The following is a 12943-nucleotide window of genomic DNA, read 5'->3' on the forward strand; positions in this document are numbered from 1 at the left end:
TAGCATTGAAGTCCCCCATAATAATAGTGTAGTGGGTTTTCTGCTCATCTAGAAGACTCTCAATTTCAGTGTACATTTCTTCAACCTCTTCATCATCATGGCTCGATGTTGATGCATAAATCATTATAACCTTTAGCTTGTACCTCTTAGAAATCTTGAGTATTAGTCTTCACACCCTTGGTGATGTACTTTTGAATTCCAAAATGTTGTTTTTTATATCTTTATAGACCAGAAACCCAACTCCACCTTCGCTCCTTTCACTGTTTCCATTGGTGTATAGCAGATTTCCACTTGATAAACATTAGTGATTCATTTCTTCTTCTTGTTTCAGCCAAACCGATGATATTCCAATTCACATTTTCTAATTCCTTTTCTAGCTCTAATATCCTGTCTTCACCGATGAGCGATCTTACGTTGTAACAGACTAAGTTCAGTTTCCGTGCTTGGCAGCCTGGTCGTACCCAGAGATTCTTAGCACCCTCTGCTTCCACTCTGATCTTCTCGCTGCCGTAAGAGGGGGAGTGAAAGCCGCTGGAGACTGAGAGCCATTTGTTTCATTGTGCTGTCATATGCTGGAGGGTTTGGTCTTTTCCTCTTCACGCTGACTAGGCATCTTGAAGAGAACCACTCTACACGTTCATTGCCACCTAAGTGACGTAACAGGGCTTATCATCGAGAAGGTGTGCATGAGTGGATTTTAGGGAGGCAGGCCAACCAGACTTCACCTAAATCTTCTTTAATAGAAAGATATTGGATCCATCAGTGTTTTAGACTGAGTGTCTGATAACACACAGAATACCTGTTCCCCTCTAAGCCTCATACATCCTTAGTGTATATTAACATAGTTTGTTATTGAACATAATATGCTATTAAGTTTAGCTAGTCCATTGTTTAGAAAATTTTTTTCTAAAAGTTACAATAAAATGTTGAAAATAATATTAATAATTTTATAATCAACAATAATATTGTGAGAATAAAGATAGTAAGCAGCAAAACTTTAGGTAAAGAAAAAAAGTGATGATAATCTTAATAATGAGTCCATTTTTGATCCCTGCAAAGTAGTTTTTTTTTTTTTTTTTTTTTTTTTAGTTAGTTGTTGGTGCATCGGCTTCTGTGGCCATAATGCACCTCCCAAGGTTTTTGCAGTACTTTCATCCAAGCCCGAGGCGGGGTTCAAACCAGCGACATTTGGGTTGCCAGGCAGGCACTTTACCCACCCGGCCAGCCCAGTCGGCCTGCAAAGTAGTATCCAGAGTAATGAAGTCGCACAAGGCTATTAGCTTGATATATAGTGTGTTGTGAGCTAGTGAATTTTGGCAAGGTTTTTTTGCCTATTTTACATTGTAAATTATAGTAAAGGAATATTAAGTGGTCTAATCATTTAACTAAACTTATTTTTGTATTTATCTAAATATTACATAGCTGCAGATTAATATGCATGTGACCATTGCTTCTGTAATTTTGTAATTCATTAATTCAAAAGTTTTTGAGTTTTTTTTTTTTTCCCTAACTAATGCTGTAAATTATTGTAAAGAATAGTTTTAAGAGCCTTAAATATACAGCTTAACGCAGTGACATATCCAAAAAACTCTTTACTGTTCGATCTCTTTGCCAAATCATCTTCATTCCTTAGCTTCTTTTGTTCTCCAAGTATCCTGATTGCATACTTATGAACTGCTTTTTACAATCCATATTAAACAGAATTTCTTGATAATTCTCTCGATATCTAAACAGCTTTCTTTCTCTTTTTTAGCACATCTAACAAATTGATGATAAAACTTCATCAATTTGTTGGATATCCATTTTGATTTCCACCTTTAGCCATATCTTTTTAAAGGTATGAAATCGTGTGTATCGTCTGGAATAATATACGAGGGGCTATTAAAAAGTTCGTACCCTGACTAGATAAAACATCAGTAGGAGGATGCTGTTTTTAATATAAGTTGCCTACATATTCGATAACTAACAGGTGAAATTTCATTCATGTAGGTGATTGTACACCAGAGGTGGAGCCCGGAATCTGAGGAAGGACGCTATGGTCAACAAAGTGGAGTATTGAGCAGTGATCAAGTTCCTGCATTTCCAGGGCAAGAAAGTCAGGAAATTGAAGAAGAAATGAAAGCTGTGTATGGTCAGAATTATCCATTTTGTGACACAAATGGAAACAGGAGTTCCAATGCGGTCGTACAGGTGTCTTTGATGAGCCAAGAGAAGGAAGGCCTTTAACATCCACAGACAGTGAGATGGTTGCAAAGGTTGAGCAGCTGGTTCTGAGTCACAGATGCGTGACAATTCATTTTATCACAAATGCAGTTGGAATTCTACCCACAGCATTTTACATGACCATCTGCACATGTCTAAAGTCTCCACACAGTGGGTTCCAAGATTGCTGACTCCTTTGCAGAAGCAAAAAGGAGTCAACTTGAATCCTTTTCTATGTACTCTTCACGTATAGTAACACATTTCGCCCAACTATGGATCAGTTATTTAATGCCTTGATCATAGAAGTCTGCACTTTTTGCCTGAAACCACAATTCCACTTCAATGATGACTTCCTGAGACAAATCAAAGCCACTGCTTTGACATGTATTTAGTCTCTGGATCATACTGGTACACCCAGCATTCGTCATTTGTCACCAACTGATCAGAAAAGTTCCCAACATCCGCATTACACAAATCCAACAGTTGGCGAGAACATTACATTCGATATTGCTTCTGCAAAGGAGTCAGCAATCTTGGAACCCACTGTGTTCCTGTGAAGTTTCACCTTTCTAGGCCTATTATTTCTAGTAATGGTATGAACGTTTTGATACCCCCTCTTATTATAGCATTTCCCATTTAGCACACATATCCCTTAGGAATTTCTTCACAGCAGTCAGAGTGAGAGGCAACTGCAGTACAGTATTTTGTGAAATCAGGAGCAAAATACATTCTGTGGTTAAAAAAATAAATATTCAGAAAATTATTATTGTTTTATATGTTTACATAGGTTCTTATAAATAGCTACAGATAAAATAAACAAAATAAATATAAATTTAATTAGGAACATTGTTATCATAGATGTAGATGAAAACTATAAATTTAAAAGAACAACAAAATTGTTAGAAATTAAATATTCCTTTAGTGTCGTGGTGCACAGGTATATCAAGAAATGGAAATTGAAAATAATGAGCACTTAAATCTGCGTGTAGTGTAATCTGCTCATAAGGAAATTTAATTTTAATTTAAATTTTAAGAAATTTTCATTTCTTAAAGAAATTAAAGTGTGGTATCTAGAATAATATACTGTAGCATTTCCCATTTAGTACACATATCCTTTAGTATAAGTATCCCTTGTTATCTGCCTATAATTATTTTAAGAAATTAAAGGTAGTTTACATTCTACACACAGGTTTATGTGCTCATTATTTCGCCAATTTTCAACTATTAGAAATAAAATGAATTCCTAAATATAATTGAGAGAAAAGTGAGAGGCAAGAGTATTTATCCTGATGTTTTGCTATTTACAGTTAGAGTTAAAATTGTTACTAAGGCCAGGCAATAAGCTAATCGTTTTGACCAGAAATATTTCTTTGTATTTCCAAAGAAAGCAACCTTGGTAAGGGTATTTCACTTCAAAATAAAAGTTTCTACTCGACTCTTGATTATATGGGGTAGATTGGAAAAAAATTTTCCCATATAATTTTAAACCCTGAATAATCCGCAAAATAAAAGAAAAGCTCATCAGTGTGACAAAATTGTAAATTTTTTACATATATACATATTTATAAAAGTATACTGCAGCTGTGAGATTTGACAAAATTTAATACGAACCAATTATTTTTTTGCAAAAAAGGAAAACAATGAAGTTTGCTTTTTTCCTTTTGTTTGCCTTCCTGTGAATGATAGTACATGAATTTCAAAGAATAAACATGTCAGTAAGAGTGATGTCTCCTTGTTGTTTGTGTGAGCCTCATCAAAGTTGACACCTTAGTAACTTTTCATGTATATGCATGAGGTGAAGTTTTTGTTCAGTAGGAAGACCAGTCCTCATTTTTAACATGATGGACACACTAAGATTTAAAAAAAAAAACATTCAGAGAAGAATTTTAGAATTAATGGTACAGTAGTGAAAGCCGAAGGATTACTGAGATGAGATCCGCAGTAGTTAGTAGGTGCAGGAAGTGAAGGTGGGAATGCGGTTTCTGTGATATTCAACTGTCTTGTCTACAGAAACATAAAATGTAAACAAACAACATCTGTAATGGCTTGCATGCATTTATTTTTTTTATCTGACTTATACTGACATAAATGTCTGAAGACTGTTTAAAGAACAGATTATTTTTGAATTAATTGGGGTCTCTAGAATTGTCTAGAGACGTTGATTAATCCACAAATAATCTGCCCTCAGAGAATTAAGGGTAAGTTGCTACAATGGATAAAAGGATGGTTAAGTGGGAGAAGACAGAGGGTGGTAATCAATGGGTGCTGCTCTTCGTGGAGTAATGTTATTAGTGGAGTCCCACAGGGTTCAGTGTTGGGTCCACTGTTGTTTTGTGTATTTATCAATGATATTGATGAAGGTATATCAGGCTTAATGTCGAAGTTTGCAGATGACACAAAGGTTGGCAGGGTTGTTAATGACAGTAATAGCAGTGTGCTACTGCAACAGGATCTAGATAATTTGGGCAGATGGGCTAAGAAGTGGCAACTGAAGTTCAACCTTGACAAATGCAAAGTACTGTATATGGGTAGAAGTAACCCCAGAGAAACGTACCAACTGTGTGGTACTACACTTAAGGTGGTAGAAAATGAAAAAGACCTGGGAGTAATTGTGCAGTCAGATATGAAGTTTTCTGAGCAGTGCAGACAGGCTGCTAGGGCGGGTCATGGGGTTTTGTCAATGATATATAGGAATTTTGCTAGCAGGGAGAAGGAGGTGATTGTCCCTCTGTATAAGGCAATGGTCAGGCCACGCCTTGAGTACTGCGTACAGGTCTGGAGGCCTCATTTTAGGAAGGATGTAGATTTGCTTGAGCGTGTACAGAGAAGAGCAACACGATTGGTGAGGGGAATGAAGGGATTCTCTTACCAAGAGAGGCTTAAGTTCTGCAAATTGCAGTGGCTGGAGACTAGGCACCTGCGCGGTGATCTGATTGAGGTCTATAAGGCCTTGAATGGGTTGAGCACGCTGAATTCTGATGGGATCCTTCCACTTGTTCAGATTACCAACCTACGGGGACATAAGTTCAAATTAAGAAAGGACAGATGTAGAATAGATGTGCGGAAATTTGCCTTTAGCCAGCGGGTGGTTAATTGCTGGAACAAACTTCCATCTGTCGTTGTAGAAGTTGATAGGTTAAATAAATTTAAGGAGGAACTGGACAGGCATTTGGAGGGAATGGTGTGATTTTTTTTTTTTTTTTTTTTGGCTGATGCTGCATAAGCTCCTACACTTGCTTTCTTGCATCATGTGCCACTACTACTACTACTACTACTACTACTAATTGAGAGTCTGTAGTATCAGTTATTTGATGAAGCATAGTTAGTATATATTGGTAAGCATTCTTATCATTATAGCTTAATGGTGAGGAATAAAACTAAGTTTTTAATAAATTTAAAATAATTGCTTTAAGTTTCTCCACTTAATAAAAATTCAGGAAAAAACTTCAGACTGTGGTAAGATTTATATACATATAAGTTTGGACTCAATTTCACAACTGGGTTGTCAGCTGTAATACCCTCAGGGTACCTACCCACCTACCAATGAATGACAAAATAGCCCTGAAACAGCTGTCACGGTACTTATTCTTAGTGGTATCCATTGAGAATAAGTACCAATAGTCTTCTTTATTGGAGAAATGTTACCTATTCAAAGTATAACCAAACACATTCTACCACAGACAGTTGAAGAATAGATGTGTGGAAATTTGTCTTTAGCCAGCGGGTAGTTGATTGTTGGAACAAACTTCCATCTGTTGTTGGGTAAGTTGATAGCTTAAATAAATTTAAGAACTGTACAAACTTTTAGACCAAATGGTTGGGTGAAATGGGAAACTTTTTTTTTTTAAGAGATAATGAAATGATACTACTACATGAGAGGTAATGAAATGATACTACTATAATAATTTCATTAATTTAATGTTTAAAATAACTAAATGCACAAGGCATAATACATTAAGAGTTTAATATATATATAATATCGGTGTGTAGATACACCATAGACAACTCTTAAGAAACTACAAAGTAGTTGTTGTAGGCATCATTTGCTCTTTCTCATATTGTGCTCTGCCTTCACGACGAGTTGCCATGATATTGCACTACCTCGAATAAGTAATGCTTCACTAATAGAGAAGATATTGTTACTTATTCTCAGTGAGTACCACCACCCAGACATGTTTCAAGGCTATTGGTCTATCATCAGTGGGTGGGCAGGTACCCTGGTAATGCAGACATGATGACCCAGTTGGGAAGATAATCACACAATATGAGAGATGCCAAAAGGTGTGTATGACAATATTTAAAATAACTAAATCATATTGTGTGATTATCTTCACAACTGGGTCGTCATGTCTGCAATACCAGGGTACCTGCCCACCCACTGATGATAGGCCAATAGCCTTGAAACATGTCTGGTTGGTGGTACTCACTGAGAATAAGTAACAATAGTCTTCTCTATTAGTGAAGCGTTACTTATTCGAGGTAGTGCAATATCATGGCAACTCGTCGCGAAGGCAGAGCACAATATGAGAAAGAGCAAATGATGCCTACAACAACTACTTTGTAGTTTCTTAAGAGTTGTCTATGGTGTATCTACACACCGATATTATATTAATTTAATGTGTATAGACATGATGTTTGCACTAATTTATACACTGGTGTACAAAACTTAAGGACCTGTCAGGTTTCCACCTGTAGCTTCTCATAGGAGTGGCCTGGATATGGGAAAAGCATACCAAAGGAACCTCATGAGGTACAGAAATGATGGCGCCTCCGTATCCAGGTGGGAAGGAGCAGCAGTGCATAGCACACGCTTCTTGATTAGACCGGAGTTCGAGCCCGTCATCACCAAATATGGAGGATGCGGAAAGGTCAGGGAATGACCACCGCATATCCTGGAGCAATATGGCCTTAGTTGCTAATGCTCCTAAAAACCAAAAAAACAAACAACAAACAACTAAAATGATGAAGGAAACAACACTGACACAACAACGGAAACAACACTGACACAACAACGGAAACAACACTGACACAACAACGGAAACAAAACAGTACAGAGAGACTTTATTCAAAAATGGCAACATAGCACCAGGTGCCATGATACAGGTGCATTACTACCAAAAATGGAACAAAGGGAAGAGGTGGTCCTCAGTAGGAGATATGGCCACCCCTAATGTTGATGCAGGCTTTTCACTGGCTGTTCATACTTAGAACAATGTTGTTGATAAGTTCTTGCGGTAACATCGTCCATTCCTCTGTCAGCGCCATCTTCAGCTGCTGAACATTTTTTGGTGGGTGTGGATGTTACGCTAGGTGTCTCCTCAGATGAGAACACCTCGACCGCCATATCGATCCCTTTCAGTGATTGTGGGGGGATATCGTGGGCCAACCTCTCACGAGATTAGCTGACGTGCAGAATTGCTGCTAAGACTGAATCTATTCTCATCAGTAAAGAGTACCTTACCCCATTGCGCTGCGGTCCAGTCCTCATGTTCAATGCACCACTGTAAACGGCGTCTGCAATGGGCAGGTGTTAAAAGGACACAACATACTGGCCGTCTGGCAAACAGTCCACCTTTGTGGAGTTGCCTGGCCACAGTAAACTGCGATATCCTGCATCCTGTGCTCTTGTGCAGCTGGTTTGCAATGGATCCCGCTGTCTGTTGTCGATCCCTCTTGGCCTGTAGGAGTATATAGCGGTCATCATTGGGCATTGTTTTTCGTGGATGACCACCACTCGTCCTTCGAACAGCTGTACCTGTTGCTTTGAAGGCTAACCATGTATGTGAGATGATGCTGTGGGTGATACCGAACTCTGCAGCCACACTCCTCATACTTCGATCTTCCTTGAGCTTCCCAATTATTCGACCCAGGGTAAAGTCATCCAGATGTTGTCTACTGGCCATTTCCTTGCCTGTAGCACTTTATGAAACCGATCGAACGTCTGTAATAATCATGCTCACCATTCGGTAATTTGCACATAACTGCTGAACTGCTGCTTTTATCTGTTTATGTGAGCCCTCTCATCATGATTCAGATTTTTGCATGTGCGCCACCTTTCTACTGAACGGCCACAATTATGCAAATTGCCATAGGTTTTTTCATTTGATTTTGTGGTTGTAACCTTTATAAATAGTGTCTGTCCTTATTTTTTGTGCACAAGTGTATGTCTCTTTCTTCACTTTTTATATTAATGTTAAAATGAAAAAAAAAAATGCATATAGTTTAGTTGACTCATTTCTTCGTTTCACAGGTAATCAGAAGTTAATATAAAAGTTTCATAATATGTACTTTATGTATGTTTCTATATTATCTCTCTTTTCAGATGGAAAATTATAAAATGAACCAGTCACCACAGTTTGCATTGCATAGTAAATTCAATCTTCAAACAGGGCAGCCCATTGTATCTCATGAAGAATATGGACACTTACAGGTAAGCATTCAAATTACAAATCTAAATAATAATTCTCATTGATCTTTTTGTCCTCACTTATTGTATTTCAGTTAATCACAACTTATTAAAAATTTCTTGCACTTTAGATGTGCAGCTTGAATGTTTGTAAATTTCATATCATTATACACTCAGTGGTCATAATTCAGTGATCACTGAATTATGACCATCTACCTAATACTGTGTTGGGCCTCCATTTGCATGGATCTCTATTTTCAGCCTCTATTTGCCTAGGCATTTACACCTCTAGATGTCTGAAGACATCAGCAGCCATGCTATTGTGCAGAGCTTTCCACATGGTTGGAATAGATGACAGTTGCTCTCCATACACCTCACTTTCCATTCCAAAACATCCCACAGGTGTTCAAATGATTGAGAACAGGCGAATCTGAAGGCCAATCAAGATAGATGATATCTTCACTGTGTTCCATTCTACATGAGTGGTTCACGAGTGCAGGGCCTGATGATATGGTGCATCATGGTCTTGGAAGATCTCATTTCTGTCCGGGAAAAAATGCAACACTGCAGGGTTCACATGGTCTCCTAAGAGCTGCTAGTATATCTCACCAGTGAAATGTTGGTCCATATACACACCAGGGGTCCTAGTTCTTACCATCAAAGCATGCCCCATATTAAGCCTGGATAGTGGGCTCCATGCACAATGGGTCCATGGACTCATGTTTCTTGCACCACATATGAAGGGATCTGTCAGCATGTTGCAGTAGATATATGGACTCATCTGACCAGCATACTTGTTTCCAATCTTCCAGTGTCCGAGCAATGTGTTATCAGCACCACAGCATTCACCATTGGCGATGATCACTGATGAGAAGAGTCATCACAACAAACGACCCAAGGTGTCTCTTGGGTTGTTTGCTGTGGAACCCTATACATCTGAGTGTGTGGTGCATCATCATTTGGAATAGTGTTTTTGTATTCCTGTATAATATTGCAGTATCAACCGTTGCACAGTGATCTGCCAGCAGGAGGTAGTTTGATTCATTCGATACCATTCTTTGTACACCACTACAGTGGGTCTTGAGCAGCCGGCGAGATGTACCTATTATGATACAGAAGCAGCTAAAGTTAGTCTAGCATACAAAGTTGTTCGACTTTTTATACTACCAGCCATGGGGCATAGTGTATATCTGTGATTAATTCTCAAAACAAATTGTGCAACTTGTATTAAAAATGCTGCAGTTTTTATGATAACAGTAGTGTTGAAACAGTCCACTTTTTTTTACATCAGGTATTTGAATAAATACATTAGTAATGATATGATACTAATCATTTGACGTATGCTAATTTTGTGATTTTTCTCTGGTCCTTATCATGGTTCCACATAAGTAACATTTAAGTTTTGCAATTTAGGTTTCTTGGTTTTGTATTTTTTTTTCAGCATTTAGCATAAAATAGTTTGTTTCTGTGATTTCCTACCTCTGTTTAGTTCCTAACTCTTGGCCTGATTTTTGACATAGGAAAGCATTTATTGATATTCTGAAATGTTATGCTAGTTTATTGTCCCTCTTTTATGGGATAGTTGACTTGCATAACATTCATTTACATCAGCAGTTACTTTATATTCCCATTTGGTTCTTTTCATCAGTTATACTTCTTCTACCATGGCTGTGAATGTTAGAGCTTTTGTTTGCAATACAATATAAATAGCATTGACTGTTCTTTTCATGGGTACAAAAATAAATGTATTTTGTTAATTATTGAAAAATGGAGGGTAATTTAAGAAGCATTTTTTGGTTTATTTGAGCTCTAGTACACTGAATGGACAGAAATCATGGGATACCTACCTAGTAACAGGTAGGCCCACCTTTTGCCCGTATAAGCGCAGTCACATGGGGAGGCATTGAGTCCACTAGTTCGCGAAAGCATTGCACAGGTATTTCCATCCATGCTTGCTGCACCGCTGTCCATAATTCCATCACATTCCTGGGTGGAGGATCCAAAGCTCGAACAGACCTTTCCACAGCATTCCAAAAATGTTCCACAGTGTTCATGTCTGGTGAACGGTGTGGCCATTCCATGGTGGTAAAATCTGTGGAATGCTCTTCGAACCATGTTCTTGTCACCACGGCTAGGTTGTGTGTCCCATTGTCCTGCTGGAAGAGTCCATTGCCCTGTGGGTGCACAATGATCATGAAGGGGCGCAGATGGCTGCAAGATGGACACATAACCTGGACCCTTCAGAGATGCATCTAGACCTGCCAGAGGTCCCAACATGTACCAGTTGAGCATGCCTCAGACCATTACCAGCCGTCCACCTGCTTGAACAGTTCCTTGTTGACATGGTGGGTGCATAGGTTCATGTAGTTTCCGCCCGATAACGCACCCTCCTGTCTGCTCGAAATAACTGGAAACAGGACTCATTGGACCAGGAAACCCATCTCCAATCATCCAAAGTCCAGTACTGATGTTCTTTTACCCAGTTGAGGCATAGAGTCCTGTGTTGTGGTGTTAGCAATGGGGCTCTGATGGGTCAGCAGATCCCATAACCTGTTGCAGCTAATGATCACCTGATGGTCTTGGTGGAGATGTTTCTAGCACTTCCCTTGTTGAAGTCGGTGGTAATTTGTGCCACTGTTGCTCTCCGGTTGGCTGAAACAATGTGAGACATGTCAATGGCCACGTTCATCCACCACATTTCTCTGCCCACAACGCTGTCCACGATGAGATATTATTCCAGAAATGACGTATTCCTGATATACTCTTGATACTGTTGAATGTGGATAGTGCAATTTTTGTACCACCTCCACAACAAAGTGATCCATGTGTTGGGCACCCACCATCATCCCCTCTTTCAAATTCAGTTAATTCACAACGTTTATCCATACTGACATCGAATTACTATGTGAATGCAGTGATGCAGTGTACCTACATACCTGCCAAGCGGTGGGTTCGTCCACTAGTGAGAGGGGTGACAGTGTTGCTTTTCCCAGGAACCAGGTAATCCATGGATTTTGTCCTTTCAGTGTACATTATACTCTTCAAAAAAAGAACAAGAAATTAGTATACATTTGGAAGAGTTAGTGTTTACTTCATAATATGGAAAGAAAATCACCAGTTCCTCTGCAGAGTGCCTCCGTAGCCGAGTGGTCAGGAGTGGGAGTGCAGTAGCACATGCTCTTTGAGTAGACCGGGGTTCAAGCCCCTGACTGCTGAATACGGTCGATCTGCCAACCCGCACTGGACAAGCGTGGCAGATTATGGTCTATTTCCCTCAGCATGAATTGTTCAGCATGAATTCCCTCAGCATGAATCCTGCAGTGGGTTGATAATGGCTGCACTTTACCTTTACCTTTTTCCTCTGCAGAGGGGAAATTATCAGACCTCTCTTCCCATACCAACACATGACAAGCATAGTCAAAGGAAACTAAAGATAGTGAGAGAACCACAGAAAAGTAGCATTAGCATAAGTAGTGGCATATGCAAGAAAGCGAGCTTATACGGCATCAGCAAAAATAAAAAAATAAACAACCCTGCCCATTTCACCTATCCATTCATTCCAAAAGTTTGTATAGTTCTTCTTCTTTGATTTTATTTAAGCTATCGACTTCCACAATGACAGATGGAATTTGTTCCACCAATCAACCCCTACTGGCTAAAGACAAATTTTCACACATCCATTCTACAACTGTCTTTTCCCAGTTTGAATTTATGCCCCCTCAAGTGTGTAATCTGAGCAAGAGGAAGAATCCCATCAGCATTGAGCTTGTTCAGACTATTTGAAGGCCATTTTGAATCAATCCGACCACCTTGCAGGTGCCTAGTCTCCAGATGCTGCAATTTGCAGAAATTAAGCCTTTCTTGGTAAGAGCACCTCTTTGTTTCTCTCACCAATCTTGTTGCCCTTCTCTGTACTTGTTCCAGCAGCTCTACATCCTTCATAAAATGTGGCCTCCTGACCTGTACACAGTACTCAAGGTGTGGCCTGACCATTGCCTTATACATGGGGATAATTACCTCCTTATCCCTTTTGGCAAAGTTCCCGTATATCATTGACAAGACCCCATGAGCTGCTCTGGCAGCCTGTCTGCACTGCTCTGAAAACTTCATGTCTGACTCAATGGTAGTTGTGACAAGGATAGACAAAGTAAGAAGTGAACTGAGAACAGGTGTGCTAGATGTAATTTTTAAAACTAAAAATCTGTTAAGGACAATAGACAGAGAAAGCTTGCTACAGAATGGATATAAGTTAACAGAAAATAGGGTGAAGGAATGAGTTAAGGAGGGGGGGATTTTTGCCAGATGGAGGCTATTACTTCACAGTAATAGCCTGTG

General features: G+C 39.1%; 1 protein-coding gene across 3 annotated transcripts in view; it reads left to right on the forward strand.

Moving 5' to 3' along the window:
• Positions 1-12943, forward strand: part of LOC150082968 (putative phosphorylase b kinase regulatory subunit beta) — a 735196-nt gene that overhangs the window by 68283 nt on the left and 653970 nt on the right. For all 3 annotated transcript variants that reach the window (XM_090377701.1, XM_090377699.1, XM_090377700.1), the window contains exon 5: positions 8525-8632. In XM_090377701.1, coding sequence (XP_090233827.1) covers positions 8525-8632 — 108 coding nt within the window. The remainder of the gene's footprint in view (positions 1-8524; positions 8633-12943) is intronic.

This window comes from Mastigoproctus giganteus, chromosome 7, assembly GCF_048544385.1.
Source record: "Mastigoproctus giganteus isolate SK-2022 chromosome 7, ASM4854438v1, whole genome shotgun sequence".
In the NCBI taxonomy this organism is placed as follows: Eukaryota; Metazoa; Arthropoda; class Arachnida; order Uropygi; family Thelyphonidae; genus Mastigoproctus; species Mastigoproctus giganteus.